Source organism: Eleutherodactylus coqui, chromosome 2 (assembly GCF_035609145.1).
Source record: "Eleutherodactylus coqui strain aEleCoq1 chromosome 2, aEleCoq1.hap1, whole genome shotgun sequence".
NCBI lineage: Eukaryota > Metazoa > Chordata > Amphibia > Anura > Eleutherodactylidae > Eleutherodactylus > Eleutherodactylus coqui.
This window is the reverse complement of record NC_089838.1, coordinates 190,184,860-190,209,509: the sequence shown is the minus strand read 5'-3', so window position 1 is coordinate 190,209,509 and position 24,650 is coordinate 190,184,860. Positions and strand designations below refer to the sequence as shown.

The following is a 24,650-nucleotide window of genomic DNA, read 5'->3' as shown; positions in this document are numbered from 1 at the left end:
TTGGACAATGAGCTGATCGCTCAGTGTAAACAGCAGCTGTTCAGTATTGAACGGCCACTGTGTTAAACTAATGGAGAGGGGCGGGGGAGCAAGAGGAGAGAAATCTCCTGCAGCCTCCCCGCTGTGAGCCAGCGATAGTAGCTCCTGTGCAGCAGCACGAGAGTGAGTATGTGCGGGGATGAGTTTCTGCATCGCTTGCCCGACATTCATCCAGTGTAAATGGGCCTTCACATTTTTATTCTCATGCCCTCCATTTCTAAGAGTATTAAGATTGGGATGCTCTAGTCAAAATCATATTAATTCAAAGACTGGCCTCAGCGGTCTTTAAGTTGTTTACAATTGAGGACAGTGATTGGCTGATGCGTACACAGGCACATCAACTCAGCAGCCATGTAAACAAAGCCAGGCAGGACTGGAGTAGTGGCAACAGAGATTGGGCAAAACTTTTAAAATGGTGTCCAATAGTTAAGTTTTTAGAATGTCGGTTTTCTGACAAAAAAGAATTAGATCCACTGACTATCATATGAAAGTCAGTTTGGTGAGGCTTCAACTGCTTGGCAACCACAATGATTACAATGTAATGGAGCGTGACTGCTCAAGCATGGAATGGAAACCCCCTTTACTGGTTTGATGGGTGTTCGAGCATTAGGACACCCAACAATTTAATTTAAAGGGGTTGTCCCGCGACAGCAAGGGGGGTTAAGCACTTCTGTATGGCCATATTAATGCACTTTGTAATATACATTGTGCATTAAATATTGGCCATACAGACGTTATACACTTACCCCCTCCTGGTGCTGGCGTCCCCGTCTCCATGGCGACGAGAAAACTGCTTCTCTGGTCGCCGGAACAGTCGTGCTTGCGCAGACAGGAGTCCCCTTCTGGAAGGTCCTTGCTCACGAGCTGCGTCCTGGCTCCTCCCCCTTCTCAGCGGCATCGCGTAGCTCCGTCCCTGTCACATGGTGCCGATCAGCCAATGAGGTGGCTGTAATCGGCAGTGGAACTCAGACTGGAGAAGAACATCCACAGTGCACCATGGGAGAAGACCAGCGGTGCACCTTGGAAAATGACGGCGGCCATCTTGGAACAAGAATTTTTATAACTTCATGAAACGATCTAACGGTGAGTAGAAACTCTCTTTAAAATCGCTTTCCACGGGTAGATTATCATGTTTGCTTTAGGAGGGGGACTGGGCAGAGAAAAAATGTAAAATTTTTTCCACGGGACAAACCCTTTAAGTAATAAATAATGGATATGTCATGCAAGTCAAATCTTTAAATTATTTTTGGTATAAAAAAAAAAATGTTTCACGTTTGATTAGCATTGGGAATATAGTCTTCAAATGAACTGTTAGTCTGTGAGAAATGGACCTAGGGGAATTGGAAATCGGGGTAAAAATCTATGGAAGAAACATCAACAATCTCCGTTATGCGGATGACACAACTCTGCTTGCAGAAACAGAGGCAGTTCTGAAGCAGCTGATATGGAAGATTAAAACTGAAAGTAAAAAAATGGGCGTCTAACTGAATATGAAGACTAAACTTATGATAACTGCAAAAAATGGCCAAATTCAAATAAAAATTGACAATGAGGTCCTAGAATGCGTGCGAGACTTAATCTTCTTTGGTTCAAAAATCTATGCCAGAGATAAAACGTAGGATAACATTGTGACGAAGCGCGATGGTAAACATGGACAGAATATGGAAAAGTACGGATATCGGTATAGCAACTAAAGGCAGGATAGTGCAAACCATCGTTATCCCCATAGTATGTATGGATTGGAAAGTACAAGTGCAAAGTATACAAGAGATTACGTATACATCTAAATCGGAGTAGCATTCTAATCCAGTAGCATAGCAAACCAGTATAATAGACGGCGTACAGACCCTCCAGCTGGCGTCTCTGATGTGCAAGGGCAAAATGCACTTCTCGAGGGGTACAGGAGTATGCTTTCCAAACTTATTTCTAACAGCAGGTTAACAAAAATGGGAAAAGCCTGTGAAGTTTCTACCATCCTAATAGAGATCTCATAGCATGGTATTGGGCTCCACAAAGCTGGCTGATGGTGTCATGTGAGAATAGTCATGTGACCCACTAGATATATGTGAACAGTATATTGAGCGCTATCTTAGTGAAGGGAAGGAGTGGGGGAAAGTGAAAAAGTGCAGTTGAAGGAAGTTAAGGTAGAGGGAAAAATGGCAAACAGTATGCTGGAATTAGGACATAGTAGGGCAAATGGAGCAACAATCACAAAGTATACAAAGGGGCTGTATATATAAAAAACGTATATTACTTAAAATATAATGATTCAAATCTACCAAAATATATAAAGTGCTATGTAAATAAATATCATGGGTAAATACATATAAGTAAATAAACGCAATCCTACATGAACACAAGTGCATTATTTAATAAAACACAATCCTCACAAGCATATTTAAATTGCTCCAAAAGGGGGCAGTAAAAATATTGTGAATCCATAAATATAGCGTTCCAATGCATAATACAAGAAATTTGAGATGGGACCATCCATGAATGCAGAACTCCATGTACTCCATAAAGGAACCCAGGGCTCAATTAAAGCAAAGATTAGGCAAACAACATGCTTTAAAAAATCTCCTTCACAGGTTTTCCACGACACATTTTCAGTGTTTTTTTTATAAAATGCTTTGGATTCTGACTATAACGCTGCAGAGGCTATTTATGCTGTGGAATTCAGCCCTTGAAATACAAGGCGTGGCAAGGGGGTTTCACTCGCCTGTGGATTGCCGACCTCAACGTCTGGAAAATGAGTACCTCACGTATAAACGGGCTCCAGGAGACTTGAATTTCTTTAAACTGGTGCCTTCAGCATTTATTTACATCAACGGCTTTGCACAGCATAAATAAACACAGTCCATGTACGCAACCCACTGTGTCCCTGTCAATAACCCCCACCTGGGGTGTCTTCCTATTTCAGACCGAGTGACGGGGCCCACACTGATTTGCACCGAACCTCCGGCTCAGAGTTCCTGAAGTGGATCCCTCATACTGCCTCTCACTGGTCCGCATCGGACATCAGGCTAACAGCTCTTCAGCTCCACTGAGTTATCACTTTTCCCCCTGAGTCTGGCAGGAACGAGCTCTTTTGTATTGCTTTCTGCCACACCCACAGCAGCCAGAATGCCTTACTAACAACCTCTGCTATTCTGATACTGCACTGCTGCAAAGGGTAACATTCTGCAGGTGTTGCACAAGTAAAAAAGCAGCCAAATCAGCACTATTTAGGTGCAGATTTGGCCGCTGTGGAATTCTTGTAGAATTTCTGGGGGTATTATGTTGCGGAATGCCCACAGTGATTCTGCCAAGTGAGAAGGCGGCCTAAGGGATCACATTGACCCTGTCATGGTGTTTATCATTGCTCGGCAAAAGGAGGCTTCCAATAGAGCCTCTGATGGAGATGTGAACATAACCTTATGGATAAATATGCTGTAGTTTTGCTAAAAGAATAATTATTAGTAATGGCACCTTGAACTTGGATTATGCCATTTCCATGAGCTGCAAACTTCATTTACTTATGCAAAATAGGAAAAAAACTGCAATCAGAGGTGGCGGACTCTCAGCTCATGAATACAACGTATGCACCTTCCAGACACATTGAGAACTTCACGATTCTCATTTGCCTGAGGAAACGAGCTGGAGACCAGTTCGTTCTCAACCGTGCAGCCTGTTTAGACTGCATGATTATCCTTGAGAATGGTGCAGTTCTCATTCACTTCTCATTCAGTGTTTAACATTCCTATGCCTACTCAAATTAAACGACAAACGAGAACCTCCCGATTCTGGTTCGTCCAGTTTTTGGCTCACGTTTAAACTGAATGACGGTCCGTTTTAGCTCGATTGAGCAGCATTTTATATAATCCTTATGTAATCATTCTGTCTAAACGCAGCAGCATTATTCTAAGCTCCCAGCGCTGCAATTAATAAAATGTCAGTTCAGCATGATATATTATTATAGGAACTATGATTTAAAATCAAAGACATCCAATTGCAATAAGCTTACAACCCTCATCGTGTTTTTTTAGTTGGCCATTAAATAATTGCTGCATGCGTAAGCATGAAATGATTATTATATGCACTACTGTTTCAGATTTTGATATTTCATGTGTGCTACGCTGTTCAGCTGCTTTCTCGTTTTCTACACAAGAGGTCACTGTTGTCTGGATGTTATACACAAAGTTTGTGAAACTTATTGAAATACGTGACAGCTTTCATAAGGGAATAAATGGAGGAGGAATATAGAATGGGGAGGAATATTATTCCTTGCTCTAAGCGATCACTACAACACAGCTTGGTTAAAGTAAAACTTATTATAAAACAATGGGTCTCCCTAGAAAAGACATTTCTGCATGTACCTTTGATTGCACAGCCTTGCCTTCAAGGCAACACTGCACTAAAACCCACCCCACAATTAGTACCACCCTAAAGGCAATCTCTTGGGTTTTATCTAGACCCATTTTGCCCACTCCTTTTTCTCTTTTACCCTTCTTGGGAAATCTGGCTTTCCACCTATTCTGGAGAGTAGGATCTTCCGCCATTGAATCTCCAACTGCAGATACAGAGGGTACTGGTGCATCTTGTCTCCACCGGAACTAGGGGTGTAGACATGGGTTGGCCTGACTCAGTGACAGGGAAGAGACAGGTTTCGCCCCCAGCAGTGGGATTGGCTGACGCAGGAATCGGGTCCCGCAGTGTGTTGACAAGCTCACCGGCCGCGTTAATTCTTCACCGCCAACCCCGCTGTCATTTTTCCAGGCGCTGTAGGCTTGTTTTCTCTCCTGCCTCCTGTAAATTTACCTCTGGCGGCTCCAGTAAGTTTCCCAGCTGTACTACCCTAATTTCCCTACCCACCTCCTGTCACCCCACCGCTATCCTTTGTGTCGTTGCGGCTCCTGCGCTCTGTGTCCCTGGCGCTTAAGACGCTGATGCTCTTACCATCCCTGCATGGATGTAGCGGCGGCACAGAAGCCACCAGCATCAAGGAAGCTCCGCGAGCGATCTGCTCCAATGCCGTTCCCCGCTGTCACTCACGCCGCAGCACAAAGTTGTCTGGGAGCGCCGTACCTAGCACTTGAGCCTAACAACACTCGGGACCTCACATGCTGTCTGAGAGGGAAGCCTGGTGACACCGGTAACCCGCTGCCTGAGGGGGAGAACACAGGCGACACAGCGATAACCCGCTGCCTGCGTGGGGGAAGACAAGGGACATAACATGCTGAAACATAGGGGGGGGGGTGAAATTCCGTAATGAGTAGGCAGGACATGAGATGCTTCTGGAAGCACCCAATCCAGTTATGGGGGCGTCACCAGCACCTTCACTGTCACAGACTCGGCCCAACCCATGTCTCCCTAGTTACGGTGGAGACAAGCTGCACCAGTACTGATACAGAGCACATCATTTCCTTCAGAAAGGATCAGGGCTATCCATAGAGATACTGGCAACATTGTAAATCTGGCTCCCCTATTGTCCTGGCAAGTCCTCCCAGCCTCTACATTCTCTCACATCCTTACCCTATCCATTAGGGTTCACCCACACGAAGACCCCTTTTGAACAGCTTTGCAGTTATTAGGGACCCTCCCACACATCTACAGCCTTTTTAAATTTCCAGCCTGACACAACAGCCCCCTCCTACATACTAAGCTGGGAAAGAGACCTGTCAATGTATCTTACAATGGAGCAAAAACACAAGCTCTATACCTTCACACACAAATCTTCTGTTTCTAGTAAGATTTAAGAGTCAGGATTCAAAATCCTTCAGGTTGGTACAGAGTGCCCTCTCGGCTGCTCACAATGATGCCTTCGGTGCCTCAACTATGTTGGAGATGGGCAAGAGATCAAGGTACCATGTTGCAAAAAAACCCTTTTGCCATTTTTATGATGATAGAATCTAAATAATAAAACCCCAAAACCTATTTGGTATCGCTGTGTGCGTAAACGCACGATAAATGTTGTCAGGAAAAAGTGACGCCAGAATTGCGCTTTTTTTGGTCACCCTTTCTCCCAAAAAAATGTAATAAGCGATTAAAGTTGTATGGACGTCCCGCAAAAAAATCACAAAACTGGGGGGGAGGAAAAACTGAAAACGGTGGAGGGGAAAAAAAGGCTGCGTCCTTAAGGGATTAATGTTAATATTCCTGGTAGTATAAGGCAGAGAAGAGGTCAGAGAAGGATCTACATTCTAAACAATTTTGACATATCCGCAGGCCACGGGCGTTGCGGTATCCTGCGGTGGATCTCCGCTGCGGGATACTGCCGCCCAGGAGCAGGAGTCGGCAGACAGATCTCCGCGGTCAGCCTATGTGATAGATAGGCTGACCGGGGAGAACAGCGGCAAATTGCAGCATGCTGCGATTTGCCGGCCGCAAGCGGAGAATCGCAATGATTCTTTGCTCTTGGACAGGGGTAAGCGCTTTCCACAGCAACGCTATGGAGAGCTTTCACTGTGTTCCCCGCGGCCAGGTAATCGCCGCGGGGAACGCAATGAAAACTCGCCCATGGACAGGCAGCCTTAAGTGTGTGATAACGGAGTCCAGCCACTGGACAGCTCAGCAAGTTTGCATGGGAGCAGTTTTTCAATGAGCAGGTGAGGATAAACCAGTGCAAAGGTCCTCCAAAGTGATTAGTACAGCAGGCACATGGCTGATAACTGAATATTAATAATCTAGAAAATGATAAATGGTTAAAGGAACTATATCACCATAGTGTTATTAAAATCGGAGAAACATTCAATTTTTCTAATGTGTTTAATCTATTTTCTAATTGTAGAATATTTCATTCTGTTGTCTATCCATGACTATGGAGGCTGCCATATTGCCTGAGCTGCATTTAATAGCAATCGGAGCAATGGGCCATTCACACAATGGATAGGAGGAGACCCATTGACTTGTATGGGAGACTGTTTTAGGCATGTTCTGTGACCTGTACAAAGCTCATTTTGCAGGAGGGGAGTAGATAGTCACAGTTTATACCTCTTGTGAATGGTGGATCCTGTGTTATCTACATGTAGGTGTTACCTTTCATTGTAATCCTGCCTGTGGTGTTAGTCAGGTGACTGCTGCAATGTTTTCTCTGCAGATTAGGAAGTTACAGAATAGTATTAGGCTCTGCGGTTAGTTTGAAAAATGTAAGATCTGCACCAAAATTGGTGCCAAAATTAACACTGTGTGGACTTTGATGCAGATCCACAGCCAATTTCACCCTTTCAAATGTAGGGGTGAGGTCTGTTGCGGATCCAGATTAAAATCCTTCATCAAAATCTGCACCAATTCTGCTATGTGTGAAAGCACTAGAGATGAGTGAACATACTCGTTTCGAGTAACTACTCGATCAAGCATCGCTATTTTCGAGTACCTGGCTACTCGGTGCAAAGATTCGGGGGGCGCGGGGGATGGCGTGGTGGAGCGTGGGGAACGGGGGGGCTCTCTCTCTCTAACACTCCCCCCCACTCCCCTCTGCAACCCCCCGCTCACCCACGGCGCCCCCCCGAATCTTTTCACCCGAGTAGAGAAGTACTCGAAAATCGCGGTGCTCGAGTGAAAAAGGGGGCGTGGCCGAGTATGTTCGCTCATCTCTAGAAAGCACCCTTACATTAATTTTTTCCCATACATTAGTAATTACATCAGTTTATTTAATTTAATCATCAATACCATGTATATAAGTTAAAGATTATAAATGCAGGTTGAAAACTACTTGATAAATTGGTCTCCTAAATTGCTCAAACATGTGAAATTTTTCAAATGTGCTTTCAAAATAAACAAGTGGAAATATATAGTTAAAGTAAAATATGTATGTACATATTTAACATTCTAAGGTTGAAAAAACTGCAATTTTTAAAAATGTTCCCCAAGTTCGGCGTTTTTAATATACGCAAATCGTATCAGTCTACTTTTATAATCTAAAGAAAGTACAATATATGATGAAAAAAACAGTGGAAGGATTATTTGGATATGTAAAACTTTTAGGCCCCCTGTCCACGGCAGTGTATTCGCCGGTGGTAAACCGCCGGCGAATCGCACCGGCGACTCTTCCCATAGCATTGCAATGGAAAACACCAGCACCTGTCCACGAGTGGAGAATCATTGCGATTCTCCACTCGCGGCAGGCAATTTGGAGCATGCTGCGAATTGCACCGATTCTCCGCGGTCAGCCTATTAGATAGGGCTGACCACCGGAGATTCGGCGGCGGCTCCCACAGCGGAGATTCGCCGCGGGATACCGCATCGCCCGTGGACAGCCGGCGTTAGTTATTCTCTGTTAAAGTGACACATGCCAGCTTTCCAAAATTTGGCCTGGTCATTAAGGCGCAAACAGTGGCCTGGTTATTGTCATCAGGGTTGGGATTGGAATTGCCTTAGTTTGCTTTATTCCTGTTGAAATCAGTGGGAGCTGAAGCCTCCTATTCCTCGTCCAACTGCAGTGTCAGAGGCAGAAGTGCAGGAAGTGTGATAGCTGGCCAAGCTACTTTTGCTTCAGACCTTGATGACTACATCCAGCCCGATCTGCGGGTGCCCTGCGAGTAACTATTAATGACCTATCCTGAGGATAACACAGTAAATCACTTACTACTAGCTGCAGCCACATTTATGTCAGTCTCTCTATTGGCTTCCACTCTTCTCGCCATAAATTTCTATGAGCAGCATGAGACTACACAAACCTCTACTTCCCGTAATCCGTCTCCATATCTGTTACTAGAGACAGACTTCCCTTGACAACAGGCAATGGACAGTAAATGCGAAGGAAAGGAGGCCCCTTGGTGGCCAGCACTTAAAGGGGTTGTCCGGCCATAAAGAATGAATCTTATTACTTCTGTTTGCCCAATACAATGCACTTTGTAATATACATTGTGCATTGTAAATTAGGCAAACAGAAGTTATTCACTTACCTTTTGGGGTGCCCCCCCTCCCCTGTGTTGCTCCTCAGTTGCCATTGGATCCGACAAGTCTTCTCCTCTTCTTGTCGGGCCAGCTCCAGGTGTTCTCTGCACGGGGACGCGCTTCTTCTACTCCGCGCATGCGCAGTAGATCTTCTTCTGCCGGCTGCTTCAGGAAGCTCTGGTCTGCCTGCAGGGGGCCGCGCGACCGCGGGATCTTCAGCTGACAGGTAAGGGGAGTGGAGTGCTGGTCTCTCACGGGGGAGGGGTGCTGTGAGCTGTCAGTAGTCAGGGGTGGGGGTGGGGAGGTGTAGGGGTGACAGACCTGTCAGTCAGTAGTCCCGGGATGGGGGTGAGGGGGAAGGTGGGGGAGCTGCTGGTCGGAGAGCTGTCAGCCAGTAGTGGGGGGGGGGGAGGGGGGAGGATGCTGCTGGTCGGAGCTGTCAGCTGGTGGGGAGGGGGGGGCTGCTGGTCGGAGCTGTCAGCTGGTGGCTTGCGGGGGAGGGGGGCACTGGAGGGGGACACTGTGGGGGCAGTGTGGAGGGGGCGCTGTGTGTGGGCACTGTGAGGGGGGGGCGTGTGTGTGTGTGTGGGGGGGGGGCATGCTTGGTGCTACTTTCACTTTCAATAGCAGAGGATCGCGATTCTCTGCTATTGAAAGTGCTGCTAGAGATCACGATCTCCTGATAGAGCTGTGACAGCTGTTAGCAGGAGATTCCTTCATCTCCTCATCATGTCCCCTCATTACTGGACACTGGGACACTGTCACAGTGTCCAGTGATGAGGGGACATGATGAGGAGATGAAGGAATCTCCTGCTACAGCTGTCAGAGCTCTAGCAGGAGATCGCACTGCTTTCCTCCCTGCCCTCTCATTGCTCTGAATGGGGCCGGACGGCTGCCGGCTCCATTCAAAGCAGTGAAGCGTGCGTTTGCATTATGACGCCGGTCCTCCAGTCATGTGACCGGTGTCATCGGGAGCGCGCACGCTGAGGAGAGAGAGGCAGCAGTGCATCATGGGAACTACCCAGCGGCGCCATCTTTGAAAAATTCTTCAGGCAAACTTTATAAAGGGAAGAAAAGGAATAAAAAGGTAAGCAGAATATCAATATATTTTTTTTTTTATGGGAAAGGCTGTTGTGTGTGATGCTTCTACTCTACAGGGCATTCATGGGGGGGGGGGAAATCAGTTTGGGCGGCGGACAACCCCTTTAAGTGGGATTTTTCAGAAAAAAATGTAATGTTTGGTAAATAAAGTGTTATGTACTTTGCTTATTATTACATTGACTATCATATTAACAAAAGTTGTCCCAAAGTGTGGTGACCATTTAACTGTGTTAACTTTCTTGCTTCACGCCTTTCATTTGAGTTAATTAATAACCTTTTTCTGAACAGATTACCCTTGTGCCTAAAGGGGTTGTCTAGGGTTAGAAACACATGGCTGCTTTCTTCCAAATTCAGAGCCACCCTTGTACATAGGGTTGTGTGTAGCATTGCAGCTCCATTGAAGTAAAAGAAAGCGGAACTGCAGTACCACACACAGCCCTAGACACAAGGGTGGCAGTCATGTTTTCTAGCCCTGGAAATCCCTTTAAGATATAGCATTTGCAGGGAATTGGTTCAGGAATTTGCCCTTCCAGACATAGGTGCATTTATGCTACAGTCCGCTGTGGAATATATTGGCGCTATATAAATGATTATTATTAACTACAGTCACCTAAAACACCTAGACTACAGAAAGCTGATCCCTATTTGACTAAGGCCCAATGTCCACAGGTGGATTTGAATTGCAGAATCTGCGCAGGGCATCCGAAATTCAAACCGCCCATAGGGAAGCATGGGCGTCTGCAGCTGAATTAAAGCATGTGGATTTGATTTGCTGATCTTTTTGGATGCGGAAATCAAATCGCAGCATGCTCCATTTCAGTTTGTTTCCCGCACGAACGGCTTCCATCCGTGGCCTGTCCGCAATTGACATTGTGGACGGGCCGCAGATTCCATGGGAAAGCAGGAATTTGTAAAAAAAAAAAACTCTACTGCACATATGCGCTGGCACGCCGGCCGACACTTCTTTCCTCTGTACTACAGATGTGTTTGGAAGACCCGGGCAGGTATGGTCGCTGCAGGCTCCCGCATGCGGAATCCCATCCGCCCGTGGACATGAGCATATCCTAGTAATGAGGATGGATAGTTGCTCATTCTCATAATTGATGTAGATCACAAAATCTAATTCTTTTTGGTGAGCAGAATGTAAACTGCCCAGGTACATTGTAGGTGTAAATACTTCCTATTGTCACCGTGTATTATATTTTCAGCATTACATAAGATACTATATATCATTTCCAGTAGTTTTTTTCATGGTGTCTTGTTTATTATAGTGTGTACAACTATCCTTTATCCCCCAAATCCTAAACCTCTTGGTCAGTAGAATATAACACCATAAGGGTTCCCAGGCTAATGTGCTGAAAATAAATCATTGTACTGTCCTGGGCTGTTATTGCATAAATGGCCGTTCAGTGCATTAGAGCAGATGTGTGGACAAAGCCAAATTCTCTCCGGAGGGAGGATGTGTGGGATGTTGTCATGGAAGTGCAGGAGATTTCCATAACAGATTTTTCCCATGTTTGGATGTAAGCGAGTTCTATCTGCCTACATGAAGAGAAGGTTCAGAACTTTAACTTACAAATAAAGGATTGCAGTGCGAGTTACATTGTGGTGATAAGTCCATTTCTGTGTACAGGTCTAGTGAGGGCGATTAAGTCAGTTGGGCATATGTGTGACTGTGAGCGGGCCATGTAAAAGTAAGAGAATTATAACCGCTCAGGACAAGACAAGGAGGTAAATTATTATGGCGTCTATAGTGTAGATCTACTCTATGCTTCATTTTTTCTTTTCTTTATCTTTACATGGGTTTTCTGGAAAATTGCCTATTTTGGGCCAAAGGACACAATTTTTGTCCTGTACCTGTAGGGTACTTGAACCATAATTGGGTCTGATCACTATGATAATGCGTTGCAGGACTTCTGTAGAGCAATGGCTTATTGCTTACAATAGGGATCATAGGCAATGGCAAGCCGGGACACCAGTTTCTGGCACCCTGTGGTCATGGAAACCCATCGGCCCTTTGCGATTATATCATGGAGGGTCGATGACGTCACAGGTTAGCAGTTGGAATAGCTGTTCTTATCTATCCCCGCTGTTGCAGATAGAGGCCGACTCTCACTGCTGGATGGCTCCAGCTCTGCTTCTGATCCCGTGTCATAAATAGTACATAACGCAACAATACAAACTTAAGTATCTCAAAGGCCATGACATAAATGTACATCCTATGGTGTTAAGGAGTTAAAGTGAATTTTCAAAAATTTCATATATGAAAGGTGTTTGCACCATGTTTATGCATAGCTGGTCATGGGTAAAAATCAGCCTTTACCTTCTTATGCTATTTTCCAAGATGACTGCCACATCTCTGCTGATATGCAGCTTGAAACTACATTTCCCTGCTCTGTACTTACGTCCTGTGCATGTCCCCACTAAAGCACCATTTACATGGGACAAATATCAGGCACACTATGCCCGACACTCATCCCCGGGTGTCTTCGCTCCTGTGCTATTGCTCCTCGCTCTCCCCTGCCCCTCTCCTTTTACGTACTGAATGGCTGCTGTTTACACTGAACGATCATTGTTCACGATTTTATGCAGCATAAGCGATGGCCGATTGCTCAGTGTACATAGCAGCCATTGCGTACTGAAAAGCCGCTATGTTAAGTGAATGGAGAAGGGCGGTAGAATGCGAGGAGTGAAATCTCCTCCAGCCGTCCCGTTGCAAGCCAACTCTCTCCCATGTAACAGCACAGGAGCAAGAACATGCGGGGACGAGTGTTGGGCATCGTTTGCCCGATAGTCGTCCCGTGTAAATGGGGCTTTAGTGCTGCTCTGTTATATTGTCATTAACCCGGTCCTGAGAGCTGAAATGAATAAAAGCTGTCCCTGGTTATTCCTACTGAGTAAGCCCGACTTGTAGCGCTGGAATACCTACTGGTTGTATCCGGGGCGAGCTGGGGATAAACACTTCTGCAGTGCAGGAGAAGGTGATGGTTTGTAGAGCTACAGACACAAAATCCAAAGCAGAACCACACCGCAACCTTGAATAATATTTGATTAGCGTTTATTTGATAGCAACTTTGCGTAACCGTGATACCCCTTTTGAGATGAGTGATGGATATCCGATCAGTGGGGATCAGCCTCTGGAAACCTCTTCAGTCAGTGGTTTGAGCAGGATGAGGTGCTGTACATTTCATAGTGGCTTTGCCTTGTATAACAGCACAATCCCATTCACTTGAATGCCCATGTGATAAATGAACATGATGTTGCATTCTTGAGAAGAGACCGTTGGCTGTTACACATTCCCCGTGGCCTCGTCAAACAGCTGATCAGCTTGGGTCCCAGGTGGCAGACCCCCACCTATTAGATGTTGATGACCAATCCTGATGATAGCCTGGAGTAGGTCATCACTATCCTAGTCCTGGAAAGCCCTTTCAAGCAAGGACGGGTGGTAATCCTTCATATTGTGCATGACAAGGCATGATGTAAAAAAGTCTAATTAAGTGATCTCAATTATGTTAATTATAGCTTGGAATAATTAGTTTGCACGTTTTTAAAACAGGTCTTTTGCCACATAAGCTTTTCAATATTGTGACCATTGTGATTACTTCCTTTTACTTGGCCATGGCTCTCTGTGTCATTGCTAGTCTTCTATTTTCACTAGTACAAGACCACACTGCACACTAGTCAGCCAATGCTCTTTACATGACTTTTATGTAATGCATGCAGTTGAGGTCTTGTTGCATACTGCAATAGGTCAACCTATGACAGAGGCGGGGACATGGTCCAGAACCATATATAGCCATATGGAAACATTTAAGAATCCTATTTTATACACAATATCCTCTGCACCTTTTTCTAGCGTCCAGATTCTTTTGCCTCAGTCATTGTTGGATGCATTTTTGCTGGGTACACCTTAGTGAATTGGTTGTGAACTGCTAGTGGAGGGCTGAAGGAAATAAGTTTAGAAAAGTGTAGCAAAACTGCTTTAACCCCTTAAGGACCAGACACTTTTTAGGGATTTTACCCATGCAGCAGTTTTACTGCTCTATTGTTTTCCTTTAGCTACCGAAATTATTTTTGCTGCGTTTTTTTTCCCCGTGAGATATAGGACTATTTTTTTAATATCTTTTTCACTGCTTAAAAAAATGCTTAAAAAATAATTTTTTTAACCTTTATAGTTTTTTTAAAAAATTATTTTTATATTTACACTAAAATAAAGTATGGGAATGGGTTCCTCTATTTATTTCGGACGTTTTGATATATAGTATGTATGGTTTTGGTTTACAGGGCGCATACAGCGACAGTTTTTGTTGGCGTCTGCTTTGTGTTATTCTCTTTCTTTTTTATGTATTGCTGTTTTATTGTGTTATTTTGTCTTACAGATGTATATAATTGTGTATTTTACTATCATATACGTCATATAAGACCTCTGGGGGACATTCCCCTTTTTTTTTTAACTTTATTTGACACTTTCCCACTATAGCTAGGGCGTCCATAGGAGCCCTAGTTATAGGGGAAAGCAACCCCTGTGGTGACATTAGTCACCTGCAGAGCTGCCAGGGTCTAGTCTGACCCTCCAGCTCTGCAGTAGCATGGAATCGCGGGAGGTCACATGACCCCCCAAGGCTCCCGTAGTGAAAGAACTTCTTACTTTCACTTTGCCCATACAGTGCTCATTGAGCACTGTATATCGGGGAAGCAGAAGGCAGAAAGGGTTATAAACCCCTCCTGCCTTCTGCTTCGGGTTATCAGCTGTCACTAACAGCTGATAACCCGTTCCTGTCTCTGACTGATTGCAGAGGCAGGAGACTTAGAGCATCGCTGTATTTTTACTATCGGCGGTGCTCTAAGCCCAGGACCAGCCGCCTATATATGCTGTGGCTGATCCTAAATGGGTTAATGAACATGGTTATCAAACATACTCAGTTGTGCAGGGTAATTCTCAGTTATACAGGGTAATTCTCTCTTGCTAGGAAACCCAAACAATACTCTAGAACTTCTTAATTTTTGTATGATTCCCTATGAAAATTGACATGGGCAAAGGTTATGAGCAGATTTCACTGAGCAACTTTCATTTTTCAAGAGCGTTGGGAGGAATGAAAGCTGAGATATGATTGGTTGCTATAGGCAATGAGGACAGTTTTTGTTTGAGAGTTTCACAAATCTCCCCCTATGTCTAACGAATCGTCAGAACTCTCAACGAAGTGGACTTGTACCCGTGACATCAAGACACGACTGCCAAACAGGTATTTGATTCAGTGTGCCACAAAGACTTGTTGAACAGTGTGTTTATTGTTTGTAAATACTGGGACACTAACATTGTTTAAATGAATCAAATCAAATTGACCCAACACACTGGAGGCTGGAAGATGTCCGATCATTTGAGACAACCAGAAATGTTATGCCTCAACACATAAGAGGTTGGAAGATGTCTGATCGCAGGATGTAGGATGTGAGGGATAAATCACTGGCGTTGCCAAGGAAACCCTTAAGACCAATTTAATTTTGAAAACTTGGTGGCTACCAACATCACCGGCCCGATGCCAACCAATGTTCTTGTAGAGTTTACTAAATGGCCATATATACAGCAATAAGCCACAAACAAACACAATGTGGCAGAAGGTTGCTGCTATTGCCAATGTCATATTAGCAAATGTCTTCATCAGTATATAGACTTCCATGCAAAAGTGCCTGGATGCTGGTGGTGGCCATTTTCAGCATATGCACTGGGCAGTTTGTTTTGCAGCATACAAGGTTAATACATATATTTCGTTAAGAACTGTACAAAAATGATAGAGGAATGTTTGAGTTTCCTATCACACATTAGAGAAGCCTTTGGTGTAAATATTGATTTGTGATGTCCAGACAAGGTTTATTGGTATAGAACTTCTCATGCACTAAAGTTTTGCCAAACTATATTTTTGTTAGCAATGGTTTAGAGAAGTGTTAAATCATGAGTAGACAAAATTATGTAGAGTAGCAGTTGGAAAAAGGTAAAAGGTGACGTATGCAATTAGATTAATGCTTGCACGCATGGGAAGGAGTCCGGAGCAATAGCTGGTGGTGAAATGAATGTTCAGCCAACAGCTGAGCAATTAATCACTGGAACAACCGAGCTTTATAATGCCGTCTGTTTGAACACGCAGGTAATTGTTTTACCCCTTAGTGACCACGCTTTTTTCTGGGTTTTTTTTTGGTAGTGGAGAGAAATGGAAAAGAAATTCTGCCATCTTTCAGTGCGTCTTGTTTCTATGATGCACAAACTGCAAAAAAAATGACATGATAATTTTATTCATTGGGTCAATAAAATTACTACGATACCAAACTTATATATAGTTTTTTAATTTAATTTTTTTAAATTTTCTGCTAACATCTTCTGCGCGCAATAGCTTTTTATTTTTCCGTCTACATAGTTGTGCGAGGGCTCATTGTTTTGCGGGTCATCCTGTAGTTTGCGTTGGTACTAGAGATGAGCGAACCTACTCGGCCACGCCCCTTTTCCGCCCGAGCGCCGCGATTTTCGAGTACTTCCGTACTCGGGCGAAAAGATTCGGGGGGTTCCGTGGGTGAGTGGGGGGGAGAGGGAGAGAGAGGGCTCCCCCCTGTTCCCCGCTGCTACCCCCCGCTCCGCCACGCCGCCCCCCGGCGCCCCCCAAATCTTTTCACCCGAGTACGGAAGTACTCGAAAATCGCGGTGCTCGATCGAGTAATTACTCGAAACGAGTAGGTTCGCTCATCTCTAGTTGGTACCATTTTGTAATACATACGACTTTTTGATCGTTCTTTATTGCATTTTTTTATTTTTTTTTTGGAGACCGGGTAACCAAAAAAGAGCATTTCTGGCGTTCTTTATGGTGGTCTGTGTATGGATTCTGGCTTGGTTTTCAATTCCCAATCCTTACTCTAAAACAGGGGGTCCCTAACTCCAGTCCTCAGGGTCCACCAACAGGTCAGGTTTTCAGGATATCCTATAGTAAGAACACCTGCGGCAATGTCTCAGGTACTGACAATTACATCACCTGTGCAACACTGAGGAAATCCTGAAAGCATGACCTGTTGGTGGTCCCTGAGGACTGGAGTTCGAGAACACTGCTCTAAAAGACCTGTCTAAAGCAGCGGCTCCCAATTCAATTGTTGGCCATGGTCACACAGAATGACTGCTGTTTTGTTTTTTTTTTTACCTGATGCAACAATTATTTGAATAACTGTTCTGTATAAAAGGGCCCTTAACTGTCAAGACGGGCATAATCTATTTATTTTTAATATGTTTAGACAACTTGTACATCACTTTTTTTAAGCATATTTACACGACTGAAAATTACTAACGCCTGCATATTTCACACACTTCTGTAGGTTTTGTGCATGCAAAAAAGTACCCAGAAGTGCCCATGTATTTGTTGCGCAAATATACAGTGAATACGCAGGTTACCTGCATATTTGCGCTAGCCCACTTCAATGGCTCATTAAGGGACATAATCGGCACCATAACAGGTCTTGCCGCATTTTCTTTCACACAATCGAACATTGCATGAAAAAATACACCCATCTGAACGAACCCATCAAAATCAATGGTTTCTATTCGCTCACTTATCACGCGCTCAATAATTGCACATGAAATACGTTTGTGTGGACGAGCTTTTCTTCTTAGTCAAAACTCCCTAAATTTTCAATTAAGTGTTGTTGATAGGAAGTATCCTCCCTGTTAGCCATTGTTCAGCTGTGTTTTTACATTTTTCTTCCTTATCACATACGGTAATCAAGGACATAAGAGAACTTCGCTTGGGTAAACTAATATGATATACAGCTTCTCTGTTTAATAATGCAGGATATCCGCTTGTAGGAAGCTCAACAAGTGGAAGCTCTAATTTTGAAACCAAGGACAAATGAACACAGCAGTTCACTAAGCCATAGTAGGACTTGTGATTTACCTTAATATTAAAGGGGTTGTCCCGCGCCGAAACGGTTTTTTTTTTTTTTAACCCCCCCCCCCCCCGTTCGGCGCGAGACAACCCCGATGCAGGGGTTAAAAAAACAACCCGCACAGCGCTTACCTGAATCCCGGCGGTCCGGCGTCTTCATACTTACCTGCTGAAGATGGCCGCCGGGATCCTCTGTCTCCGTGGACCGCAGGGCTTCTGTGCGGTCCATTGCCGATTCCAGCCTCCTGATTGGCTGGAATCGGCACGTGACGGGGCGGAGCTACACGGAGCCGGCATTCTACACGAGCGGCCCCATAGAAGACTGCAGAAGACCCGGACTGCGCAAGCGCGGCTAATTTGGCCATCGGAGGGCGAAAATTAGTCGGCTCCATGGGAACGAGGACGCTAGCAACGGAGCAGGTAAGTATAAAACGTTTTATAACTTCTGTATGGCTCATAATTAATGCACAATGTACATTACAAAGTGCATTATTATGGCCATACAGAAGTGTATAGACCCACTTGCTGCCGCAGGACAACCCCTTTAATGTAAATTCAGTAGTAGAAAAAAGTATCTGCATTGGAAATATTTAGAATTACTTAATGATCATTGGGTCAGACTTGGCTATAAAATCACAGTGGTGATCAAGAAGGTGAGCTGGACCTGAACCTCCTGTGGTCCATACAGATAACATTAAATAGCATGTTTTATTGACATGTTAGTTTGGGTTTCTTAAAATACTCCTGTTTCTACTATTCAAAAACAGAGAAAGCTGATTAAGCATTTGGGGAAGATGTAACCAGTATAACACACCTGGAAAAAACATCTGCTTTCATTGTCCACAGAAAAATGAAAAGTGGTCTGTTGGAAGTCCGTAACAAAATCAGCATGTAAAACGTGGATTGTACCATGGATTCATAGTGGAAAAATCATCTCCATTTAAATATACTCCAAAGCTGAAAATTTTATTCAAAAATTTTTTTTGCTAATCTTATTTATTAAAAGTGTTCAATTTAAACAGTTAGGCCTGTGTCACACGGCTATATTGAGTCAGGAGGGGTAACCTCACTCCTTAAGGAGAGCACGAAGAAGGTGAGTGAGGAGACTTATAAGGCCATCCATGCTCATCTGGGTAATATGCATATAAGGGAGATGGAACAATACCTCTGCAGCACCACCTACTGGGTGGCAGAATTCCTTCAAATCAATGCCTGATCTTTTAGATAGGTCTTTAGAGCAATGATTGGGAATTGAAAACCAAGCTAGAATCGATGCAGACAACTGTTTCTGGGTTTTCGCCCCTCATTAGTGTTCAGTAGGATCCTGGCTTGTTACCCCTCCCGACCCACGTCATAGGCCTCTCACTAGCCAAGCCAGGGTCCTACTGCACACTGATGAGGATCAAAAACCCTGAAAAAGCTGTCTGTGTATGGATTCTGGCTTAGTTTTCAATTCCCAATCCTTGCTCTAAAAGACCTGTCTAAAGCAGCGGCTCCCAAACTGTTTCAGCAATGGAGCCCTTTTTGAAGCAAAAGTTTCTCGTAGAGCCCCAAGGTGTAGTCAGGGAAGGAGATAGGGGCGTGGCTTATCACAACATAGGATTTTTACCTCTGTCATTATAAAAACGGGGAGGAAAGCTGGAGCACTGGATGGGCTATTGATATAAACTATATTTAAAATTGGTATGCTGTGGAATTAAATCCTGCACCACATGTCAATATCCCCATGGGTTTTGTGCAGATTTTTTCCCACAGTGGGGATGAGATTTCCAAAATATCAACCACTTTGCTGCTAAAGCTACTGTAAATTCCACAGCAAATCTGTCTTGTGTAGTAACAGTGACCCCTAGATTGGTTGGCCGTGTAGTAACAGTGACCCCTAGATTGGTTGGCCGTGTAGTAACAGTGACCCCTATATTGGTGGCCCGTGTAGTAACAGCGACCCCTATATTGGTGGCCCCAGTAGTACTAGCGTCCCCTGTATTGGTGGCCCCAGTAGTACTAGCGTCCCCTGTATTGGTGGCCCTAGTAGTACTAGCGTCCCCTATATTGCCCCAGCAGTACTAGCGTCCCCTATATTGGCCCCAGCAATACTAGCGTCCCCTATATTGGCCCCAGCGGTACAAGCGTCCCCTGCATTGGCCCCAGCGGTACAAGCGTCCCCTGCATTGGGCCCAGCGGTACAAGCGTCCCCTGCATTGGGCCCAGCGGTACAAGCGTCCCCTGCATTGGGCCCAGCGGTACAAGCGTCCCCTGCATTGGGCCCAGCGGTACAAGCGTCCCCTGCATTGGGCCCAGCGGTACAAGCGTCCCCTGCATTGGGCCCAGCGGTACAAGCGTCCCCTGCATTGGGCCCAGCGGTACAAGCGTCCCCTGCATTGGGCCCAGCGGTACAAGCGTCCCCTGTATTGGTGGCCCTAGTAGTACTAGCGTCCCCTATATTGCCCCAGCAGTACTAGCTTCCCCTATATTGGCCCCAGCAATACTAGCGTCCCCTATATTGGCCCCAGCGGTACAAGCGTCCCCTGCATTGGCCCCAGCGGTACAAGCGTCCCCTGCATTGGGCCCAGCGGTACAAGCGTCCCCTGCATTGGGCCCAGCGGTACAAGCGTCCCCTGCATTGGGCCCAGCGGTACAAGCGTCCCCTGCATTGGGCCCAGCGGTACAAGCGTCCCCTGCATTGGGCCCAGCGGTACAAGCGTCCCCTGCATTGGGCCCAGCGGTACAAGCGTCCCCTGCATTGGGCCCAGCGGTACAAGCGTCCCCTGCATTGGGCCCAGCGGTACAAGCGTCCCCTGCATTGGGCCCAGCGGTACAAGCGTCCCCTGCATTGGGCCCAGCGGTACAAGCGTCCCCTGCATTGGGCCCAGCGGTACAAGCGCCCCCTGCATTGGGCCCAGCGGTACAAGCGCCCCCTGCATTGGGCCCAGCGGTACAAGCGTCCCCTGCATTGGGCCCAGCGGTACAAGCGTCCCCTGCATTGGGCCCAGCGGTACAAGCGTCCCCTGCATTGGGCCCAGCGGTACAAGCGTCCCCTGCATTGGGCCCAGCGGTACAAGCGTCCCCTGCATTGGGCCCAGCGGTACAAGCGTCCCCTGCATTGGGCCCAGCGGTACAAGCGTCCCCTGCATTGGGCCCAGCGGTACAAGCGTCCCCTGCATTGGGCCCAGCGGTACAAGCGTCCCCTGCATTGGGCCCAGCGGTACAAGCGTCCCCTGCATTGGGCCCAGCGGTACAAGCGTCCCCTGCATTGGGCCCAGCGGTACAAGCGTCCCCTGCATTGGGCCCAGCGGTACAAGCGCCCCCTGCATTGGGCCCAGCGGTACAAGCGCCCCCTGCATTGGGCCCAGCGGTACAAGCGCCCCCTGCATTGGGCCCAGCGGTACAAGCGCCCCCTGCATTGGGCCCAGCGGTACAAGCGCCCCCTGCATTGGGCCCAGCGGTACAAGCGCCCCCTGCATTGGGCCCAGCGGTACAAGCGCCCCCTGCATTGGGCCCAGCGGTACAAGCGCCCCCTGCATTGGGCCCAGCGGTACAAGCGCCCCCTGCATTGGGCCCAGCGGTACTAGCGCCCCCTGCATTGGGCCCAGCGGTACTAGCGCCCTCTACATTGGGCCCAGCGGTACTAGCAACTGTTAGGTTCTATTGAGCCTAATAGCTTACTGCCTGCCAATGCTCACATGCAGAATTCTGTCGTGGATTTTCGCAGCAGGAAAAAAATCGTGGCATGTTCTATTTTCCGCGGATTTACACTGTGGTAGGTCTCCATATAGCATTAATGGAGACCGCAGAATTCCGTGCTCACTCGCAAGCAATTTTTGTTTATAATCTCGGTACTTCCGCGAGTAATTCCGTGGGTGTATCCTGCGTCGCTTCTGGCCATGAGCCTTTACTGAATTCACATTATCATTTTACAGGTCATGGAAGTCTGTTGCCGATGTGAATTATTTTGGAAACTATTCTTTACAGATGAAATGGGAAACTAAAACAAATCTGTTTCTATGTTACATTATCTGCAACATAATATAAATAGTTCTTTAGTAAAGGGAGGGGCCCAGCAATTGAGTTTTTAATATGCTGTAATTTTCTAATTTTTCTAACACAAATGAGAGATCTTCGGAGTTATCCTTTATTATTGTCCCATATATTGAAGTTAATAGATTTTCCATCTGTTTAAAACATAATTGCACCAACTCGGTTTAAGAAAATATTTTTTAATTTAATATCAAATGTCTCTTCTTAATTTAAATCTTGGCTAGACCTGGAATAAGGCAGTTCTTTAAATAGTCACTAATTTTTCAATAAATTGTACTTATGTGACTAGCAAATGTGCAAATCACTTTATTAATCTATGCAAATAAGGTAGATGAAACAATACCTCTACAGCGCCACCTATTGGATGGCAGCATTGGCAGGTATTGTTGCTTCTTCCTTATTTGCATATATTTCCCAGAGGAGCATGCATGGCCTTATAAGTCTCCTCACTCACCTCCTAGGTGTCTCTACACACTACCTAGGTGCTCTTCTTAAGCAGAGACAATACCCCTTCCAACTTTATTAATCTAAAATGAGGATTTTGTGCTAAAACTTCGCTTAAAAGTGACGTTATGATGTGAAGTTCCCCTCTAGCAGCAGAGAAGGTACCTTTACACGGGACGATGATTGCCCAAATTATCTCTGCAAACAGCAAATTTCAGGGAATAGTCATCTCATGTACAAGCGGTCACTGACAGGGCACTGAGCGACAAACCATTCATTTGTTGGCGTTGCTTTCGCTCCCCTAAAAACCAAGTGCTTGTCAGGCCATGTCAACAGGAGTCGCTCAATCTTTGAGTGGTTGCCTGTTTACTGTGAATGGAAGCAGGCGGCCAGAAGCGATTTCCAGCCTATTCCGCCTCTATTTACAGAATGACTATCACTCCTGTATAAAAGCACGAAAGTGATAGTCACTGGGATGGCTGTCAGGCGCTAATGCACCCAACAGTCTTGTATAAATGCGATTGCAAGACCTAATGCAGGAGGGGGTTGCTTGCTGCTGTCTCATGCTACCCATAGAAGTCTATTTAGAGGGAAGGAGGAAACTACCGGAGGGGACAGATACAGAAAGATACACAGACTGCTATTCGTTGTGAATTCACAGCTACACTGCTCAGTACTACTGTATAACATCTTCCATGTTGCTTCTTCTGTGTATATAAAAGTTAGGACAGCAGAATCCTCTTTGTGTGTTGTGTATAGGAGAAATACTAGATTGGATTCATTTCCTGCCTGGTACAACCTGTGCTGATATCTACTAAGTATGGAAATCATTTGTCTTTCTTTTACGCACCAGTATTGACTCGGCATTATTTAATTTTCTAGGGGACCCTCCACAGGCAGCAGCGTGGCTAGGTCAATGCGGGCTGTATCTTTTAATAATGATTGTTGAAAAGACCATAATAACCCTTGTTCTGCTCATCCCAGGATGGACAAAGGTAGGTAACCATAGTTATGTGCAGAGGTACAAAAACTTTGTGTATGTGCGTGTATACAGTTCAGATTGGTACATGCTCTTAGAAGATGGCTGTATGTCTTCATCTGCACATTGAATAATGAAAAGTGTGGGGGGTAACTGGCTGCTTCTCTTCTATCACAAAAAATGTATGTATTGTTAAAACATTTATAGATTACTATTCAAGACTGCTGAACTATTTTTATTCTTGGGCACTTTTTCAAGGCAACACTACTCTTGACTCTTGACATTGACTTACTGGTCAATGTACTGTCCCTAGTCAATATCATTACTAATGTATGTGAAGTTAGCTCTTGTAAACATAGTAAGTTTGGCTGGATTCTCACGGAATGTCCGCAGCGGAACCGCGCAGAAGTACAGCAAGATTTCCGTAGGGGAAAGGCTGCTTCAAAACCCATGCCATTTGGCACCAATTTTCAGCCTGTATTCTGCTGCAGAAATCTCTTCCCATAGAGAGAAGAGAGTCCGCAGTGCAAACGGCGCTAAAATTGACATGTCATGGATTTGAATTCCGCGCTGCATGTCCATTTCCGTGCGGCTTGTCCGCAGCAGACTGTCGGCAGCGTGTGAACGAGATTTTTGCAAATCGTGTCAGTTTTAAAACTGCTGCAGAATTTCCGTGTGGAGGGTCTGGATGGAAATTCCATCCTGTGTGAATGCAGCCTTAGGCTAAAAAAAAAACCTGTATGTCCATCTAGTTCAGCCTATTACACCCAACCCCCCAATGTTGATCCAGAGGAAGGCAAAAAACCACAATGAGGTAGAAGCCAACTGTATGTAAAGTTTGCTCATGTAACAGTCCTGAATCTGAACATACTGGTAGAAACAAATAGGAGTACCTCCAGATCTAATCCTTCACTAAGGAGATTTCTAGCTATGCATTCCATGTAGTGCAGGAGTACAGTATGTTTAGCCATCCTTAAATAAATATAACCTGCATTAAAAATCTAACTGTCAAATTATTATTTTTTATGTTATGGTTTACTTTAATACCGGAGCTATGACAGATCCTGCTGACTTTTATTTTACTGAGCAGCAGGCAAAGAAGGTTAACACCTAAAAATATAAGACTTTTTATAGTCTTTTTATTTTTTTGCATTAATTGTAAACAATCCAGCATATTGTGTGTGTGTGTGTGTGTGTGTGTGTGTGTGTATGTGTGTGTGTATATATGTATGTATATATATATATATGTGTATATATATATA

The 24,650-nt window shown here is 45.2% G+C and overlaps 1 protein-coding gene across 1 annotated transcript in view; it reads left to right on the top strand.

The window, feature by feature from the left end:
• Window positions 1-24,650, top strand: part of LOC136612033 (store-operated calcium entry regulator STIMATE-like) — a 77,190-nt gene that overhangs the window by 26,430 nt on the left and 26,110 nt on the right. The window contains exon 5 of the mRNA XM_066592099.1: window positions 23,292-23,404. Within this exon, the coding sequence (XP_066448196.1) occupies window positions 23,292-23,404 (113 nt within the window). The remainder of the gene's footprint in view (window positions 1-23,291; window positions 23,405-24,650) is intronic.